At 40.8% G+C, this 21,226-nt stretch overlaps 3 protein-coding genes across 5 annotated transcripts in view; 2 read left to right on the top strand and 1 right to left on the bottom strand.

Annotated features, from left to right (window-relative positions):
• Positions 1–21,226, top strand: part of LOC106574974 (nectin-4) — a 215,464-nt gene that overhangs the window by 142,219 nt on the left and 52,019 nt on the right. The window lies entirely within an intron of this gene.
• The window catches only part of LOC106573841 (nectin-1), a 61,225-nt gene that overhangs the window by 38,822 nt on the left and 1,177 nt on the right, over positions 1–21,226 (top strand). Inside the window, exons 3-10 of one of the 2 annotated variants that reach the window (XM_045698194.1) lie at positions 18,728–19,012; positions 19,795–19,830; positions 20,002–20,107; positions 20,205–20,270; positions 20,464–20,493; positions 20,566–20,625; positions 20,769–20,786; positions 20,927–20,989. In XM_045698194.1, coding sequence (XP_045554150.1) covers positions 18,728–19,012; positions 19,795–19,830; positions 20,002–20,107; positions 20,205–20,270; positions 20,464–20,493; positions 20,566–20,625; positions 20,769–20,786; positions 20,927–20,989 — 664 coding nt within the window. The remainder of the gene's footprint in view (positions 1–18,727; positions 19,013–19,794; positions 19,831–20,001; positions 20,108–20,204; positions 20,271–20,463; positions 20,494–20,565; positions 20,626–20,768; positions 20,787–20,926; positions 20,990–21,226) is intronic. The other variant, XM_045698195.1, reaches the window with a different exon arrangement.
• Positions 1,307–7,062, bottom strand: LOC123727903 (OX-2 membrane glycoprotein-like). The gene is made up of 4 exons (XM_045698209.1): positions 6,800–7,062; positions 6,295–6,636; positions 2,713–3,770; positions 1,307–2,492 (listed from the first exon to the last, which is right to left on the bottom strand). The coding sequence occupies exons 1-3, from the start codon at positions 6,837–6,839 to the stop codon at positions 3,436–3,438; spliced, it is 717 nt and encodes a 238-aa protein (XP_045554165.1). The 5' UTR covers positions 6,840–7,062; the 3' UTR covers positions 1,307–2,492; positions 2,713–3,435.

Here is a 21,226-nt window from a genome sequence, read left to right as displayed (position 1 = left end):
ACACCCTGTCGTTCTCCACTAACATCAAGGCGGTGACCCGATCCTATAGGTTCATGCTCTACAACATTCGCAGAGTACGACCCTGCCTCACAAAGGAAGAGGCGCAGGTCCTAATCCAGGCACTTGTCATCTCCCGTCTGGATTACTGCAACTCGCTGTTGGCGTGGCTCCCTGCCTGTGCCATTAAACCCCTACAACTCATCCAGAACGCCGCAGCCCGTCTGGTGTTCAACCTTCCCAAGTTCTCTCACGTCACCCCGCTCCTCCGCTCTCTCCACTGGCTTCCAGTTGAAGCTCGCATCCGCTACAAGACCATGGTGCTTGCCTACGGAGCTGTGAGGGGAACGGCACCTCCGTACCTTCAGGCTCTGATCAGGCCCTACACCCAAACAAGGGCACTGCGTTCATCCACCTCTGGCCTGCTCGCCTCCCTACCTCTGAGGAAGCACAGTTCCCGCTCAGCCCAGTCAAAACTGTTCGCTGCTCTGGCACCCCTATGGTGGAACAAGCTCCCTCACGACGCCAGGACAGCGGAGTCAATCACCACCTTCCGGAGACACCTGAAACCCCACCTCTTTAAGGAATACCTAGGATAGGATAAAGTAATCCTTCTAATCCCCCCCCCCCCCTTAAAAGATTTAGATGCACTATTGTAAAGTGGTTGTTCCACTGGATATCATAAGGTGAATGCACCAATTTGTAAGTAGCTCTGGATAAGAGCGTCTGCTAAATGACTTAAATGTAAATGTACCCCTGATATGGTGATATTACTGTAAACAAGGAGGAGCTATAACAACCTACCCCTTATTTAAAATGGTGATGTTACTATAAACAAGGAGGAGCTATAACAACCTACCCGATTTTAAATGGTGATATTACTGTAAACAAGGAGGAGCTATAACAACCTACCCCTGATTTTAAATGGTGATATTACTGTAAACAAGGAGGAGCTATAACCTACCCCTGATATGGTGATATTACTGTAAACAAGGAGGAGCTATAACAACCTACCCCTGATATGGTGATATTACTGTAAACAAGGAGGAGCTATAACAACCTATCGATGATTTTAAATGGTGATATTACTGTAAACAAGGAGGAGCTATAATAACCTACTCCAGATCTTAAATGGTGATGTTAATGTAAACAGAGCTGTAAGAACCTACCCCTGATTTTAAGTCGTGATATTACTGTAAACAGAGCTATAAGAACCTTTCCCTGATTTTAAATGGTGATGTTACTGTAAACAAGGTGACAATGGGCATTTTTTTTTTTAAATACAGCGAATAGTTTAATATCAAAAAGGGTAACATAATCCATAAATCCATTTAAAGAATGTTTTTGAATCTTAATCAACTGAAAACATTGTACAGATCAAGCGAGAATAATAGCCTGATTTATAAACAGTGTCAAATCAAGTGGGGTCAAACACAACAAGCAACATCCATGATTAAAATAAATAACAATAGGAACTCAAACATGAGGGTATATCAAACAATCAAAGAGCAAACATTATCATCATTACATTCTAAGAGCTCAAATACATTCACACATTACACTGACATAACATGAAGAAAAACAAAACTACCTGTAGGTCCATAGATTTATAATAACAATACACTGTAAACTTAACTTGAACAAAAGTGCCATCATATTGAAATGGGTTGAAATAAATTACTAGGTTATTTAGAACATAAAATAAATAGATACATCTATTCTACTTGGTGTATGTTATAATAAAGTACATTCAAACAGTAGGTCCTAATAGATGAGGTAACCTAGCCTGATGACTCAAACTACATTCTTCCTGCTGCTTTGTCGTTCACTACATACTTTAGTCTGAATAGGGTTAGGGTTATTATTGAAGTTGTTGGAGGTGACGAGGGGCATGACGGGCGTTGTACAAACAATGTCTTCGGCGATTGGATTGTCTCTAACCAATCAGAGTAAAAGCCAATGATGAATTTTCAAACTGCTGTTTTACCCACGTGTGTTCTAGCTGACTCAACCCATCGTTACCGGACAAATCAGATGGCCCAGAATGTGTTGACATTCGGTGAAAGGTTGGGTAGGTACTCAAATCCAGAATCACTGCGAAGAAGAAACTAACGTCCTTGGGCGTGGCGTAACGTTTGGCAAGGAGTTTGGGTAGCCAGGCAACAGGTAACCTACCTCATATCAGAACACTCACCTACAAGAGGCCATCAATCTCTGAAACCTAAAATGCCATTTCGAATACCTCTAAACAGCATTAACCATATCATGGCTTGTATAATGCATGTGATAATTAGCTTATTTATGACTGCGTAAGAATGACTCAACAAGGTTCAACATCCAGGCTCAGTAACAACAGGTGCTCCAGTCCTCAACAAAAACAGCTGTCAGCTACAGTGCATATAAGCACGGTCAGCAACAACAGACAGATGTTTACACAATGCTCCTAAGAGGGTCCTGCTCGTCTGCTGTGGTTGTCAACACTGCTTGCCTGCAACCTGCCAGATAGAATGTGAAGGTTACTATACTGTACTACAGTGAATCTAAAAGGACGTTCTCCATAAACATTCCTGAGCTCCAAGACATATGCTGGTCACAGTTTATTTGATAAAAGTCAGAACCATATATAGAGTTGATGACTCAATTCATTCCATTTGTCTTACTAACAATATTAAAATAAAGATATTACATATTACAGATAATCTTGTACGGACTCACCTTTTTTCTTTTGAAGCTCGACACAGCCAAAGATGACTAAAAGGGAAATGATTAGGAATACTGGAATGGCAACAGCCCACGGGGATGTCCTCTTGTCATCTGGAAGGTGAAACATGAAATTCCAGTGAGCATGTGTTTGGAGAGACAGCATTTACTCAGAAGAGAAAGACAAGTAATTTTACATCCTTCCTTTTTAATGCATTCAGTTTGAATAACATGTTGACATCATGTTCTGTCCCATCTATCCAATCATATCATGTATCATGTAGCTTCCCTGAGGATCTGGAAACTACCCAGAACTCAACACAACACTTGACTACAGTGTGATTTTAAAAGGGAGTGACTCGTGATGCTTTACCATGGTAGTCAACATTAAACCCAACAGGTGAGATAAGATTACTAACAGCACTAATAGCATCACAACATTAGCCTCTTGGAACCAGCCTGAAATCGCTGCGTTCTGTTCTCAGGAAACAGAATGTTGCACTATTGCACGATGATGCTGGTCACAAGGCTATCACAACATGCCCCTGGGGATGATGTAGCCTGTTAAATAGAACGCCAAATTCATGTACCCAAATGTAAATGTTTACTATTAACATCAAGAATTTGGCAAACTATTTATAGAGCTAGGGATGATGTTCTCAATGTTGTTTTCAAGTTGGACCGTTCTGTACTGACACGCTAAAAGAGTACGGTTTAGAAGTATATAATAGGTCAACATTACGTATCCTCTTCAACCTCCCTCTCTCCAGGGAGAATAGGAAGCGGGACCCGCTCGTGTCTCTGTGTCCTCATCCCATTGTTTACGATACAGTCCACGTATCCACCTGAGCCTGGCAACAGTTGGAGGGTAATGTTGCTAATGGCTGTGACAGTTTGGTCTTTGTTAATGACAGTCCAGTTGTTAGGTGTCTTTATCGGTACTGCTGCAGAAATGTTCCATTGGATCCAAGGTGCTGGTTTACCCGTGGCAGAGCAGCTGACCACAACTTCCATGTCTGCTTTAGATTCAGTGCTGGGGACTTTTTGCATTGTGGCTCTCACTTCAGATACACCTTTGAATAGATGAAACAGGGAATATTAGATCATATTGATTTTATTTATATTACTTATTTTACCTTTATTTTACCAGGCAGATCAATTAAGAACTGCTTTCAAAACATGTATTATGTTTTCATATATGGTTTGACAGAGTTCATGGTCTTTCTGAAAGTTTTGGGATTCAGACATTTTTTTTAATCCTGCCAGTGATGTAACAATGCCAATATGGTGATTTATAGTTGCAGTTAACTGGTGTTCTAAAGCATAGTGTTTCTATTCTCCTAATAAACCCCTAATAAACCTTTACACCGCCCATACTGTATTATTCAGATATCATGCGTTAGCAAATGTCCTGCTGTAAAGGGTGAAAAGGATTATTCTATATTACCTGTATTGGTTTTGCTTATAAATGTATTAGTGAAGCATCTACAGTGCATTCGGAAAGTATTCAGACTGCTTCCCTTTTTTCAAATGTTGTTATGTTACAGATTTATTCTTAAACGGAGTAAATAAAAAAAGTTCATCAATCTACACACAATACCCCATAATGACAAAGCAAAAACATGTTTAGACATTTTTGCAAATATTAAAAATTACTTTGATATCACATTTGTTTTATTTAAAATGTAATCCATTTTAGAATAAGGCTGTAACGTAACAAAATGTGCAAAAAGTCAAGGGGTCTGAATACTTTCCGAATGTAGTGAAGGTATTGCTTATGAAGTCTTTATGAATACTCGATAAGAGGAAACCCCCAGTGACTTTCACTTCTATTCCAGTACCAGCACACCTGATTCAACTAGGTCTAATCCAGGGCTGGATAATTAGTTGACCAAATGTGCTTGTACCTGTGCTGATTTACGATTATTATTTTGAGTTACAATATCACTTACATTAAAATAGAACTTGAACTGAATAGAGAACAATAGAGGTAAGCCCTAAAACTGTTATTATTCAGTGCATTAAATACAGGGGCGGAAATCCCGGGGGGGACGGGGGGGGGGACAAGACCCCCCCATCCTGGGAAAAATATGATTTGTCCCCCCCAATATACCACTGAAACATAACTATGTAATTTAAATAATATAAATAATACGCAATGAAAGCAATTATGCTGATTATAGACACTTAATAGCGCGTTTTTAAGTTTCAAAAGATTGCGACCCCCCCACCCTTTGCCTCACAATGGTTTGATCCACTGACAGTTCCTTATTTGGCAAGGTAACAGAGGGTTGGTATCCATTGTCTGAAAGGCACTCAATGAACGTAACTGACGTGAGGTTAATCCAGTCAATCGCGCACACACACTAGCTGAATATGCAGAGCTAGCGCGCAAATATTAACTATTAAGCTAGCTAGTACCTATTCCATTTATGTGGTCGTCGTCAAAGATGGAATCTTTGCTATCGTCAATTTATTCCAAGATCAGCATGCAGATGATGTAAGTTAGTGCTTCAAAGTCCCTGTGATAAGGTTAGCGATAAACTGAAGTCCAAACTGAATAGAACTACACTCTCTTCTACCATTGTCTTAAATATATTTAATGGTCTCGTTGCAAAAGCTAAATTGTCGCAAGGGAACTTTTATTTATTTATTTTATTTCACCTTTATTTAACCCGGGTAGCAAAGATTATAGCAAACACCACTGAAACTGAATTGGTGCTCGCTAGCTTTGCAAATTCAGCGATTGTTGGAAGCCAGCCAATATGAAACAAACTATTAAAATTACAAAAGGTTGCAGCATATGTTGTGTAAATGGTGAACTCATACAGCTGTCAACTCTTGTCATTTTAATCCGTTTCACATTTGCTAGCTACCTTTTAGATCGAAGCCCAAATAGAATGATAGAAGATGATAGAAGCCCATCTCCTACTGTAAATAACCTACACACTGTGTGTGTAGCGAGCCAGCCAGCCAGGTAGAAAAATGGCAGAAAAATAAAAGACGGACATCAGAGTATTTTTCAATACACCAAAACGCATAGTAAGAACCCTAGTAGCCTAATATCTCAAAGACTAGTTGATAAAATGTTCATAAGAAAGAAATGAAATTCTAATGGAAATGTTTCACAATGATGTCATTAGGCAGAGCAGGCAACAGATGGCACACAGACAGCAGAGTTGGGGACAGATATGCAGGGACAGACTGGCAGAGACAGGGAGTCTCAGGTAAGTTTGTTGAGTCTTTGTTTGGCAACATTATGAAAGGTTCTCAATTTTTTTGACTTGTAAAATAGGAACATAAATGGAAAATGCCATGGATACCCCCACTCTCAACTTAAACTGGTGACTGAACTAAGATTTGTTAAAGGCAATGGTATTGCTGTTGTGATTAGTTGTGTAGTTTTGGGTACCGGTAGTTAGGAGTACGTCAAACACCTTATTTCTTTGGTTCCTCAATATACATTTACCATATTACAATGTAGGCTATGTGTTACAGCACTACTTTTGGTGTCCCCCTCAGGAATTGCTCTTGAGAAAATTTCATGTAATTGTCCCCTCCAAAGTTGATATCAGATTTTCGCCCCTGATTAAATACCTTGAACGGTAAGACAAGTCTGCTTGCGTCTTGATCCACTCGGGTAAACATTGAAGGAACAAATATAGCAGGCTTCGTCCGACCATGTTACATTCTTCACCGTAATAGACGTCGAGTTGAGAGATGCCTCCGTGAAAACCACCTTGCCTCGGTGCGGGTCTATGATTTGAGCTCCAAACCGCTTGCTGTATGTGGCCAGATTCTCCACCGAGTCGTCTTTGAACAGCCTCTGCCAGGTGACTTGCAGCACACCTGTCGAGTCCGCATGGGTGCAGGTATATGATGCGTCGGCATTGAAGTCAACCCTGGTGTCTCCTCTAGCTACGACGTTGACAGAGACTGCTAGAAAGTGAAGAAGGCAAGTTTACAGGTAAATGAATAAAGTTTAGCCTACATACAATATAATCAATTACCTGTCAAACGTGGGAAATGTTGTTTACTTGACATATCTCATCTTATATGAGCAGAATCAACCCCAAGTCAGAAGCCATGGAAAACAATTTACCTTCAGAGTGCAGGCATAAGAGAATGAGAAAAGTCTTCATTCTCAGCTGGTGAATGTTGACTGAAGCTCATGGTTTCTCACGTTGTACCATATAATATATTGCTTCGTTAGTTGCACGTGAAGTGAGTCAGATTCACCGAAAGTGGAAGAATGCTTTTGGAAAGCCCTTAAATTGTTGATGCGGGAAGCCTAGAGAGTAGCCTAGTTCCCCAGTGGTTCCCGGCCGTAGCCAATTACAACGTGACATCTACTGTAAAATACATGACAAGGAAGAAGGAACTGTTAGTTCTTGTATTTTCTGTGGCTCACAGTAGGCTGAACCTTAATGACGTCATAGCAAAAGAAATGAAATGGGAAATCTATTTAGCTATAGTTTGTTGACGTAACATTATTTTTGTTCACAGGCTCTGTGCCAAACTAAACTCCAATTTAGAGGCCATCACATCAAAGGCATCAACAGGCTACTACAACTACAGATAGTTCCACACAAATTTGCTGCTTATGCTGCACCCCCAGAAACTATACCGAACAGAAATAAACTCAACATGCAACAATTTAATTATTTTACTGTGTTTCAGTTAATATAAGGAAATCAGTCAATTGAAGTAAATGTATTACGCCCTAATCTATGGATTGACTGGGCAGGGGTGCAGCCATGGCTGGGCCTGGGAGGGCATAAACCCACCCAATGGCAGCCAGGCCCATGCCATTCAGAATGAGTTTTTCCCCACATAAGGGCTTTATCACAGACAGAAATACTCCTCTGTTTCATCAGCTATCTGGGTGGCTGGTCTCAAACGATCCCTCAGGTGAAGAAACTGAATGTGGAGGTCCTGGGCTGGAGTGGTTGCATGTGTTCTGCGGTTGTGAGGCTGGTTGGACGAACTGCCAAATTCTCTAAAATGACGTTGGCGGCGGCTTATGGTAGAGAAATTAACATTAAATTCTCTGGCAACAGTTCTGATGGACATTCCTGCAGTCAGCATGTCAATTGCACACTCTCTCAACTTGAGACATCTGTGGCATTGTTGTGTGACACAGCTGCACATTTTAGTGGCCTTTTATTGTCCCCAGCACAAGGTGCACCTATGTAATGATCATGCTGTTTAATCAGCTTCTTGATATGCCACACCTGTCAGGTGGATGGATTATCTTGGCAAAGTAGAAATGCTCACTAACAGGGATGTAAACAAATTTGTGCACAAAATTGGAGAGAAATAAGCTTGTTGTGCATATGTAAAACTTCTGGGATTTTTTATTTCAGCTCATCAAACATGGGACCAACACTTTACATGTTGCGTTTTCATATTTTTGTTCAGTATAAATAGGCCTACACTTGATGAACAGTACATTTCAGTCAATCTGCATTAAAAAAAAACATTTTACAATGTGAGAAATGATGACTCTGTGTTATGGGAATAAGGTGAACATTTTATGAGTCAGACATTTTAAATGTGTGTGATAGGGGTTTAGAGTTTTCACAACATGCTTCTCACATTAAGTGCTGTTCTGGTAATTGTGTCAGCAGGAAGTTACCAGATTCTTCTCCTGGTGGTTGCTGGTCTCCATTGTTAGTCTGGTGTTAGGGGTTGTGGGATTTCCTCTTCCTAGGAGATGTGTAGTGACTGACTGTGTCTGAATGTCATAGCAAAAGGGGGAAGTCCACTGCCCCAGTGGGTAGAAGACACGAGTTGCATTACACAAGTGAAACTGAAAGTGTTTAAGATAGTTATGAATTTATTCATTGAAAGTGATGTTAACCTTACTATAACTAGTGGTGTAAAAAATACTTTGAAGTACTACTTAAGTTGTTTTTTTTGGGTATCTGTACTTTACTATTTATATTTTTGACTCCACTACATTCCTAAAGAAAATGTTATTTTTACTCCATACATTTTCCCTGACACTCAAAAGTACCTGTTACAGGACAGGAAAAGTGTCCGATTCACACAGTCCCACCATCCCTGGTCATCCCGACTGCCTCTGATCTGGCGGACTCACTAAACACACACGCTTCGTTTGTAAATGATGTCTAAGTGTTGGAGTTTGCCCCTGGCTATCCTTAAATAAACAAGAAAATGGTGCCGTCTGGTTTACATATATTTTAGGAATTTACATTTACTTTTGATACTTAAACCAAAATACTCTAACACTTTTACTGAAGTAGTTTTTTGCTGGTTCACTTTTACTTGAGTAATTTTATACACTGCTCAAAAAAATAAAGGGAACACAAACAACACAATGTAACTCCAAGTCAATCACACTTCTGTGAAATCAAACTGTCCACTTAGGAAGCAACACTGATTGACAATAAATTGCACATGCTGTTGTGCAAATGGAATAGACAACAGGTGGAAATTATAGGCAATTAGCAAGACACCCCCAATAAAGGAGTGGTTCTGCAGGTGGGGACCACAGAGCACTTCTCAGTTCCTAAGCTTCCTGGCTGATGTTTTGGTCACTTTTGAATGCTGGCGGTGCTTTCACTCTAGTGGTAGCATGAGACAGAGTCTACAACCCACACAAGTGGCTCAGGTAGTGCAGCTCATCCAGGATGGCACATCAATGCGAGCTGTGGCAAGAAGGTTTACTGTGTCTGTCAGCGTAGTGTCCAGAGCATGGAGGCGCTACCAGGAGACAGGCCAGTACATCAGGAGACGTGGGTGAGGCCGTAGGAGGGCAACAACCCAGCAGCAGGACCGCTACCTCTGCCTTTGTGCAAGGAGGAGCAGGAGGAGCACTGCCAGAGCCCTGCAAAATGACCTCCAGCAGGCCACAAATGTGCATGTGTCTGCTCAAACGGTCAGAAACAGACTCCATGAGGGTGGTATGAGGGCCCGACGTCCACAGGTGGGGGTTGTGCTTACAGCCCAACACCGTGCAGGACGTTTGGCATTTGCCAGAGAACACCAAGATTGGCAAATTCGCCACTGGCGCCCTGTGCTCTTCACAGATAAAGCAGGTTCACACAGCACATGTGACAGACGTGACAGAGTCTGGAGACGCCATGGAGAACGTTCTGCTGCCTGCAACCTATCACCATCCATGGCTAATTTGGGAAAGGAATGATTTTTACACAACAAGATGCAGAAATTCTTATTTTTTTGTGCACCAGGACCATATACAGCTGAATGATGGGCATTTTCAGGTGGAGTTTTAATGCTCTTTTACGAGCATACAGTTTCAGTACGGGTCTGATTTATAATGGGAAACATAATGATGCATGGCGTGCTCCAAGTTTATAAATCTCTATTTTTGTAGGTGCCCAGTCTTTTCAGAAATGGCACACACATATATTTAGTGTGAAATTTACGCAATGGTTATAAATGAGGCCCCTCGGGTTTGTGAGAGGATTTTCTCTCAAATGTGACTTTCATTTTCACACTAGCAATTTAAAGGTCACTGAATTTAGGGAAGTAATCAGAGGTAATATTCATCATACCCTGAAGACAGTTTGTCTGTCGAAACGTTGGATATTTTTCATCTGAGCTCCTAGAGTGTGTGGCTCTCCTTTATTTTTTTAAATATACACCGTCAGACCAAACACTTAGCTTTGACAGAAATATTGAAATAAAATTATGTTCCTCCATGATGTACACACTCACAGGTGTAGTTCTAGTGGTTAGAGTGTTGGGCCAGTAACCGGAAGGTTGCTGGATTGAATCCCAGAGCTGACAAGGTAAATATCTGTCGTTCTGCCCGTGAGCAAAGCCCCCTGCACCTCTCTGATTCAGAGGGGTTGGGTTAAATGCGGAAGACACATTTCAGTTGAATACATTCAGTTGGACAACTCACTTTCCCTATATCAGATGTTGGTGATGTGTAGAAACACTGCCATTTTCTAAACTCAGCAAAAAAAGAAACGTCCCTTTTTCAGGACTCTGTCTTTTAAAGATAATTCGTAAAAATCCAAATAACTTCACTGATCTTCATTGTAAAGGGTTTAAACACTGTTTCCCATTCTTGCTCAATGAACCATAAACAACTAATGAACATGCACCTGTGGAATGGTGGTTAAGACATTAATAGCTTACAGACGGTAGGCAATTAAGGTCATAGTTATGAAAACTTAGAGGACACTAAAGAGGCCTTCTTCTGACTCTGAAAAACACCAAAAGAAAGATGCCCAGGGTCCCTGCTCATCTGCGTGAACGTGCCATAGGCATGCTGCAAGGAGGCATGAGGACTGCAGATGTGGCCAGGGCAATAAATTCCATGTCTGTACTGTGAGACGCCTAAGACAGCGCTACAGGAAGACAGGACGGACAGCTGATCGTCCTCGCAGTGGCAGACCACGTGTAACAACACCTGCACAGGATCGGTACATCCGAACATAACACCTGCGGGACAGGTACAGGATGGCAACAACAACTGCCAGAATTACACCAGGAATGCACAATCCCTCCATCAGTGCTCAGACTGTCCGCAATAGGCTGAGAGAGGCTGGACTGAGGGCTTGTAGGCCTGTTGTAAGGCAGGTCCTCACCAGACATCACCGGCAACAACGTCGCCTATGGGCTCAAACCCACCGTCGCTGGACCAGACAGGACTGTCAAAAAGTGCTCTTCACTGACGAGTTGCGGTTTTGTTTCACCAGGGGTGATGGTCAGATTCACATTTAGGAATGACAGGAATGTCAGTGTTCTGCCATGGCCAGTGAAGAGCCCAGATCTCAATCCCATTGAGCACGTCTTGGACCTGTTGGATCGGAGGGTGAGGGCTAGAGCCATTTCCCCCGGAAATGTCAGGGAACTTGCAGGTGCCTTGGTGGAAGAGTGGGGTAACATCTCACAGCAAGAACTGGCAAATCTGGTGCAGTCCATGAGGAGGAGATGCACTGCAGTACTTAATGCAGCTGGTGGCCACACCAGATACTGACTGTTACTTTTGATTTTGACCCCTTTGTTCAGGGACACATTATTCCATTTCTGTTAGTCACAGGTCTGTGGAACTTGTTCAGTTTGCCTCAGTTGTTGAATCTTATGTTCATACAAATATTTACACATGTTAAGTTTGCTGAAACTAAATGTAGTTGACAGTGAGAGGACGTTTCTTTTTTTGCTGAGTTTATATGTAGTGTAAATCTGGGGTCATAAGTGAAGTCGGTACCATTATGGTCGGTCCGAAATTACACTTGACAGTCATTTCCCCCCACTTATCACTCTATCTTATCCATTACAAAAAATATTTCATGAGGTGTTTGGCTTGGGCAGAAGGATATCTTTATTTCAGTCACTGCAAACATGAAGGTAACAGATTGAGTGTACTGTTTTATGGAAAGTTGATTTCTTATTGACTAACTGCATTTGAACTGCAATCCACAGTTTGTTGCAAAAATGACAGATGTTAAGAAATTTTATCTATCATGCAATACATCCCTGTTACCTTCAACAGCTGTGCACAGACCCCACAGAACCAGAAGCAGAACCAGACTGAATACAAACATACTGACCACCTGCAGAACCAATCGTTACTCAATGTTGTCTGCACAGACCGAGTACAGAACTTAACGGCTATTCAGCATTATTTGCTCAATAGAGGAACAAGGTAAAAAGCCAACCAAAATGATGCTGGGTTGACTTAGTTATAATGGACCTTGAGAGCTGAGCGTAGGAAGTGCTGCTGTTGTCTAGCTTGTATTCGTGTTACACCTCTGCTAGTGCATCTTGGTATTTGTGACTGGGGTCTTTGCTGAGAACTCACCACAGAGAGGTCTTATGATCTACCACAGACACATCAACAGGTCCACTTCCTTCTTTAGACACAAACAATGATAGATTCTGCACCACCATAAGGCTGAAGGGTGTTTTTATCAAGTGTAGAACTGATGCAGGTATTGGTTAGTTTCAATCAACCATGAAATGGCCAATGTGTACTCACTCATGCTGTAGTTCTATAGAAGAAACCCCCGAAAGGAGAAGCAATTTTTCTGTAAGTGGGAAGTGTCGTTAACTGTTATGTCATCATACACTACATATACAAAATAATGTGGACACCCCTTCAAATTAGTGCAACACTCACTGCTGAGTTCAAAACTGCCTCTGGAAGCAACATCAGCACAAGTACTGTTAGTTGGGAGCTTCATGAAATGGGTTTCCATGGCCGAGCAGCCGCACACAAGTCTAAGATCACCATGCACAATGCCATGCGTCAGCTGGTGTATTGTAAAGCTCGCCGCCATTGGATTCTGGAGCAGTAAGAATGCCTTTTCTGGAGTGATGAATCACGCTTCACCATCTTGCGGACAAATCTTGATTTTGCGGATGCCAAGAGAACACGAGCTGACCCAATTCATAGTGCCAACTGTAAAGTTTGGTGGAGGAGGAATAATGGTCTGGGGCTGTTTTTCATGGTTCAGGCTAGGCCCCTTAGTTCCAGTGAAGGGACATCGTAATGGTACAGCATACAGTAACATTCTGTACTTTGTAGCAATATTTTGGGGAAGGCCCTTTCCTGTTTCAGCATGACAATCCCCCCGTGCACAAAGTGAGGTCCATACAGAAATGGTTTGTCGATCGGTGTGGAAGAACTTGACTGGCCTGCACAGAGTCCTGACCTCAACCCCACCGAACACCTTTAGGATGAATTGGAAAGCCGACTGCGAGCCAGGCCTAATCGCCCAACATCAGCGCCCGACCTCACTAATGCTCTTGTGGCTGAATGGAAGCAAGTCCCAGCAGCAATGTTCCAACATCTAGTGGAAAGCCTTCCCAGAAGAGTGGAGGCTGTTATAGCAGCAAAGAGCGACCAAGTCCATATTAATGCCCATGATTTTGGAATGAGATGCTCGACCAAGTAGGTGTCCACATACACTTCATGACCAAAAGTATGTCCTAAAAGGTGTCATAACTATGTTACCCAACTGTCTTACCACATCATAACCACACATATATTCTTCATTTTCTGGTATTATTGCAGTGTCCATGCTTGTAATGTTACCTTTCTCCATCCCCATCCCGCAGCTAATGTTGCTATCATTGGGCTGAAACACATATCAAGACAGCAGCACCACCTGCTGTTTACTTATTGAAAGGCCAAAGAGAAGAGCGTAGATAATGTTCACTTCTCTGACACAATATGACATTGGTCCACTTATTTTCTTTGTCTGCAATATTTTATCCTCCACTTATTTCACCTCAATCCATTTAAAAATGATAGCACGTGCTGAACGTTTATTGATGTAAGGTGTATGAGGTCTTGTGGTAGTAAAAAGTTATGAAAATGTTCTGACTTATGGTGTGTGTTTGGTTGAGTAAATCTTGGGTATCAATTAAGTAATAGTAGTTAGTAATAGTAGTTATTACTTAAGTAAAGTAATGCTTTTGGCGTCATTAGTGCCTAGGCTCGGCCTTCAAAGTTCAGAACGTCCTATAGCCCAGGAGAAACAATATCATTATCTGGAAATGTTGCCATGACAACATTGTTGATTTACCTAGGCCTGCACCACAGATAAAAAAGCTGAAGCCAGGCCCACTGTCTTCAGATATCATGTATGTTCTCATGTGCTCCATCTCTCCAATGCATTTTAATGAACTTGTCCTACATCATGTATTATTGAGTTACATTGTTGTCGGACCTCATCTATGATTCCTCTGTCAGTCAGGGGCGGAAATCCCGGGGGGGACGGGGGGACACGACCCCCCCATCCTGGGAAAAAGATGATTTGTCCCCCCCAATATATCACTGAAACATAACTATGTAATTTAAATAATATAAATAATACGCAATGAAAGCAATTATGCTGATTATAGACACTTAATAGCGCGTTTTTAAGTTTCAAAAGATTGCGACCCCCCCACCCTTTGCCTCACAATGGTTTGATCCACTGCCAGTTCCTTAGTTGGCAAGGTAACAGAGGGGTTGTATCTACTGTCTGAAAGGCACTCAATGAACGTAACTGACGTGAGGTTAATCTAGTCAATCGCGCACACACACTAGCTGAATATGCAGAGCTAGCGCGCAAATATTAACTATTAAGCTAGCTAGTACCTATTCCATTTATGTGGCGTCGTCAAAGATGGAATCTTTGCTATCGTCAATTTATTCCAAGATCAGCATGCAGATGATGTAAATTAGTGCTTCAAAGTCCCTGTGATAAGGTTAGCGATAAACTGAAGTCCAAACTGAACAGAACTACACTCTCTTCTACCATTGTCTTAAATATATTTAATGGTCTCGTTGCAAAAGCTAAATTGTCGCAAGGGAACTTTTATTTATTTATTTTATTTCACCTTTATTTAACCCGGGTAGCAAAGATTATAGCAAACACCACTGAAACTGAATTGGTGCTCGCTAGCTTTGCAAATTCAGCTATTGTTGGAAGCCAGCCAATATGAAACAAACTATTAAAATTACAAAAGGTTGCAGCATATGTTGTGTAAATGGTGAACTCATACAGCTGTCAACTCTTGTCATTTTAATCCGTTTCACATTTGCTAGCTACCTTTTAGATCGAAGCCCAAATAGAATGATAGAAGATGATAGAAGCCCATCTCCTACTGTAAATAACCTACACACGGTGTGTGTAGCCAGCCAGCCAGCCAGGTAGAAAAATGGCAGAAAAATAAAAGACGGACATCAGAGTATTTTTCAATACACCAAAACGCATAGTAAGAACCCTAGTAGCCTAATATCTCAAAGACTAGTTGATAAAATGTTCATAAGAAAGAAATGAAATTCTAATGGAAATGTTTCACAATGATGTCATTAGGCAGAGCAGGCAACAGATGGCACACAGACAGCAGAGTTGGGGACAGATATGCAGGGACAGACTGGCAGAGACAGGGAGTCTCAGGTAAGTTTGTTGAGTCTTTGTTTGGCAACATTATGAAAGGTTCTCAATTTTTTGACTTGTAAAATAGGAACATAATTGGAAAATGCCATGGATACCCCCACTCTCAACTTAAACTGGTGACTGAACTAAGATTTGTTAAAGGCAATGGTATTGCTGTTGTGATTAGTTGTGTAGTTTTGGGTACTGGTAGTTAGGAGTACGGCAAACACCTTATTTCTTTGGTTCCTCAATATACATTTACCATATTACAATGTAGGCTATGTGTTACAGCACTACTTTTGGTGTCCCCCTCAGGAATTGCTCTTGAGAAAATTTCATGTAATTGTCCCCTCCAAAGTTGATATCAGATTTTCGCCCCTGCTGTCAGTGTAATGCATACAACTTCAAAATCAAAATGTTGTAAGTCACATACTTCGTAAACAACATATGTAGACTAACAGTGAAATGCTTACTTAGGGGCCCTTCACAACAACGTAGAGAGAAAGTAAATATAGAAATAATAGAAATGTAATAACACGTAATAATAAAAGTAATAATACATACACATTGAGTAAGGATAACATGGCTATATACACGGGGTAGTGAGTCGATGTGCAGGATAACAAGGTAATTGAGGTCGATATTTACATTTAACTAGGAATAAAGTGACTGCAACAGGATAAACAGTAACAGCTACGTATGTGATGAGTCAAATGAGTTAGTGTAAAAATATTCATTGCAGATAGTCCGGGTAGCTATTTGGTTAACTATATAACTAACTATTTAGCAGTCTTATGGCTTGGGGGTAGAAGCTGTTCACGGTCCAGACCTGGTGCATCGGTACCGCTTGCATGTCATGTTGAGGACGATTGTTTGATACCATATTTTCATTAGACTGAAGTGTGTCGAGTTTGAGATCATATCGTCATTTATTTTATTATATAAATACAGACTTTCCAGATGCTTGTTGTGTTAGATTCCACAGTTTATTGGACAATTTTATTATTTTCCTGCTTCTAAAGAAGAAAAAGCCTAAGCAAATTTCCCCAGCAGATATACATAATACTAAATTGATTGAGTTTAACTGTGACTGTAGACAGAGAGCAAATTTACTTTCACTTTTTTGCAGGAGATAGCCTGGTCCCAGATCCGTTTGTGCTTTTGCCTACTCTATTGTCATTGCCAAGCCAAACATTGTTGGTATGAAAATTCAATGAGGAGTTGGCAAGAGAGCATAAACAGAATGGTGCCCAGGCTATGGAGCAGGCTCCATACGGGAAGAAGGAATTTCCCGCTCTTTTTCTCTTATTTCATTACTGTAGTAGTAAATTACATTTTCACCATGTCTCCTGCACTCTTCAACTCTCTGTTCATTCTGCTCATATTCCTCCCTAATGGTGAGTTATATCAGTTTTATGCATGATAATACCGTATTTGACTACCACTTTGAAAGTGGCGCGATATTGTTAGTGCCAATGTCGTGATCTAATTCTGTGCTTTTACAACTGTTGACAAACCTGTTAATTTCACAATACGAAATACATGTCATATTGAAGCTGTAGCTCAATCTTCTTGTTGCATGGGTAAATAGCCACCAACTCTGAATTGTTAAATAATTCGTATTTATTAGCAAAAAGTAGTAAGACAGATTTCACAGAACTAGGACAAGATACATGAGGCTTTCAGCCACTAGAGGGTGCTAATAGACTATGAGACTAATGTAACCAATGGATGCAAGGATTGACCATCCATGATATCAAAATAAATGTTTTGAGGCTATACAGTGTTTGATCAAATTTGATCTGTAAAGTTGACTAATTCAATATATACATTAAAACAAGAGTGTGACATACTTAAAAATCATTGGGCTCTCGAGTGGCGCAGTGATAAAAGACACTGCACCTCAGTACAAGAAGCGTCACGACAGTACATGTTTTGAATCCAGGCTGCGTCACATCCAGCCGTGATTGGGAGTCCCATAGGGCATAGCATAATTGGCCCACCGTCGTCAGGGTTTGGCTGGGGCAGTCCGTCATTGTAAATAAGAATTTGTTCTTACCTGACTTGCCTAGTTAAATAAAGGTTAATAAACAAAAAATGTAGCTGAGCTATACACAAAAGTGTCTGTAAACAATTCTGGACATTAATACATTTGTTTTATTAGTGCGCACCCCTGTAACTAGCTAGCCATTTCACACCGGTTACACATGCGTATTGTGTGTTAACTGTTGACAAACCAGTTCATTTGACTATAGTAAATGCATGATTTCATCTGCAGCTCCATACTCTTACTGTATGGAATGATTGATGTCGCTCTAAAGAGTACTTTAATGTTGATGTATGCTGTGGCCTTATGCACATATCATGTACATTCTATCCTGAAATTGATAGAAATTGATAGTTTTACAACAGGTCCCATAACTTCCTCCCTCCTAGACTGGACTTCCCTTACCACCATACTCCCCCTTCTGACCATTCTGAGTACTACTAGTGTCTAAGAACTATTGTAACTGTCTTCATGCAGGGCTCTCTCAGTTGGTGAGAACACAGCAGGTTGTCACAGCAACCCTGGGAGAAGATGCAGTCTTAACCTGTGAGCTCATGAAACCCAAAGACGTGCGGCAAGTAACCTGGCAAAAAGAGACAACAGAGACGAATGAAAATGTGGCCACTTACAGCAAACGCGGTTCCAATGTCAACCCACCTTTTCAGGGGAAAGTGGAGTTTGAAGACGAGGGACTGCAGAACTGTTCTATTGTCATCAGAGGAGTGTCAAGAGGAGACGAGTCCTGCTACAAGTGTCTGTTTAACACCTTTCCAGATGGACCTATCAGTGGAACGACCTGTCTCCACGTAAATGGTAAAATCTGATAACATAATGTACTGTAAATGATTGACCCAGAACAACTTCTTCAGAACTTCAGGCAGCCATTTCATCAGCTCATACTTCCAATGTCTTGAAACCATTTATCAAAATGGAATCATTTACTAAATCATGTAAATGGAATCATTTAGTAAATAATTTAAATGGAATCATTTAGTAAATAATTTAAATGGAATCATTTAGTAAATAATTTAAATGGAATCATTTAGTAAATCATGTGCATGAAAACATTATAGTGTTTACATTCACTGTGTTTGTTGTTGTCCTATAGAGCTGTATGGACCCTCAATACTCATCACACAAACCAACAACAGTCACACCACTCTGTCCTGTTCTGCTACTGGACGACCTGCTCCTATAGTGACCTGGGATGACATGATGATAGAACATTCCACCATGGTTGATGTCACCCATCCCAATGGAACTGTCACTATGACAACTACTGTAACAGTGCTAGTGTCCAGTCTAACTAACAAAGAAGTTAGGTGTGTTGCTTCTATGTCCTTCAGTGATGTCACCAAGAATGCTTCCATGGTGATTCCAGCTTCAATTACTGGTGAGAAATGTCTATAGATCAATGTGTAATATATTGACATGATCAGGAACATGATGTCATGATGAAGTACTGCCTGTGTTCATGATGAAGTACTGTCTGTGTTCATGATGAAGTACTGTCTGTGTTCATGATGAAGTACAGTCTGTGTTCATGATGAGGTACTGCCTGTGTTCATGATGAAGTACTGTCTGTGTTCATGATGAAGTACTGCCTGTGTTCATGATGAAGTACTGTCTGTGTTCATGATGAAGTACTGTCTGTGTTCATGATGAGGTACTGCCTGTGTTCATGATGAAGTACGGTCTGTGTTCATGATGAAGTACTGTCTGTGTTCATGATGAAGTACTGTCTGTGTTCATGATGAAGTACTGCCTGTGTTCATGATGAAGTACTGCCTGTGTTCATGATGAAGTACTGTCTGTGTTTATGATGAAGTACTGCCTGTGTTCATGATGAGGTACTGTCTGTGTTCATGATGAGGTACTGCCTGTGTTCATGGTGAGGTACTGCCTGTGTTCATGATGAAGTACTGTCTGTGTTCATGATGAAGTAGTGCCTGTGTTCATGATTAGGTACTGTCTGTGTTCATGATGAAGTACTGCCTGTGTTCATGATGAGGTACTGCCTGTGTTCATGATGAAGTACTGCCTGTGTTCATGATGAGGTACTGCCTGTGTTCATGATGAAGTACTGCCTGTGTTCATGATGAAGTACTGTCTGTGTTCATGATGAAGTACTGCCTGTGTTCATGATGAAGTACTTCCTGTGTATTTCTGTTCTAGGTAAATCTCAGGTCTCTGATGATGACAGGATCAGTGGTAAGTGGTTGTTATTCTAATAATGACAGGTCATAATCAACCTATTGACTGACTCTTTTACTGTTCAACTTTCAGGTGTAGTGCAGAGACATATTTACATGTATGAAGCGTTAGTGTGGTGTACCTGGGAATTTGACCTCTGTCTTCTCTTGTCATCTCTCTCATTCACAGGTGCAGTGGTTGGTGCAGTGATTGGTGCAGTGATGGGTTCAGTGTGTCTCATTGCTGTATTCTGTGTAATATGGCTGCAAAAGAGGAGAAAAGATACCTCTTCCAGGTAGATAAAAACTATTTCTTTGAAACTGAACAGTTACTCTGAATTGAATGTGATTTGACTGCCAGTTGTTTACCAGTTGATCTCTAATTTGATGTAGAAAACCCCCAGTTCCTGACCCTGAAATCAGCAGAACTTCCTTAAAGACACCAGCAACATCCAAACAGTAAGATGCTCATTCTAAAGAACATTTAAGAGATTATGATGGATACCTATTTGAAAGAAAACATGATAATTACATTTTCTGAGAATATGTGCTATACAGGTACATTCTTCATGATTAAATAATTGTAATGAATGAATAATGAATCAGATGATGTGGTTCTTGTCAGTACATTGTCTATTTGTATTTATTTCAGTGTCACACCATCCTCCAGTCCATCACAAATGTGAGTATCTCTTCCACATTTTTAACAGCTTTTTAAGATAAATAATCATTTTATTACCTTTTGTTTTTTCAGGTCACACTCGTCAACCAGCTCACCAAACAGCTCAGCGATCAAGCGTAGGTTGACTAAGAAGTAGGTTTACTTTCATAGTCTCTTAATGTCTTCTGTAATTTCTCTCATTGATCAAGAAACTTGGGAATGAAACTTGGAAATGTATTTCTGTGGTGTATGTTTCCTGCCGGTACATTGTCTGGTTTGATCTCTTTCACACCAAGCTCCAGTCCGTCACAAATGTGAGTATTTTTACATCTTTATTTGATTATCCCGATAGAAAGCGTGAAACAGACGATATTGAGAATGTTACAACACTTTTAGTATAAATTACAGTAACCCAAAAATCAAAACATAATTTAAAAATGTCCTCTTCTTTCAGGATACCATCCCTCAGCTCGTCTGAGAAGCGCAGGATACAACCAGCTCAGGAGGCTGTAAAGAGGTAGGTTTACAACTTCATTCTCTCACTGTCTGCTGTAGTCTCTTCTTGAGGAAGAAGCTCTGAAATTATGTAATTTTGTGGTGGTCATAGAGTAGTCATGGTGACAGCATCAAGCACTCAGCTACATGTTAGTATCTGTTCTGTTATGTTTGTCATAGTGGCTGTCAGACCATCTTATTACCTCACAATGACCTGTGTTTTCATCCAATTGAAATATTACGTTTTCTTTCCCCCTCT

The sequence above is a fragment of the Salmo salar genome, chromosome ssa16 (genome assembly GCF_905237065.1).
Source record: "Salmo salar chromosome ssa16, Ssal_v3.1, whole genome shotgun sequence".
In the NCBI taxonomy this organism is placed as follows: domain Eukaryota; kingdom Metazoa; phylum Chordata; class Actinopteri; order Salmoniformes; family Salmonidae; genus Salmo; species Salmo salar.
Note: the sequence above shows the minus strand (reverse complement) of the source record. Positions and strands in the feature narration are given on the sequence as shown.

Coding starts and splice junctions, on each gene's coding strand:
- LOC123727903 (XM_045698209.1), bottom strand. CDS start 6,839: ATGAAGACTTTTCTCATTCTCTTATGCCTGCACTCTGAAG. Junction 6,637..6,799: donor CTTATGCCTGCACTCTGAAG/GTAAATTGTTTT, acceptor TTCACTTTCTAG/CAGTCTCTGTCAACGTCGTA. Junction 3,771..6,294: donor GACTTGTCTTACCGTTCAAG/GTATTTAATCAG, acceptor ATCTATTCAAAG/GTGTATCTGAAGTGAGAGCC.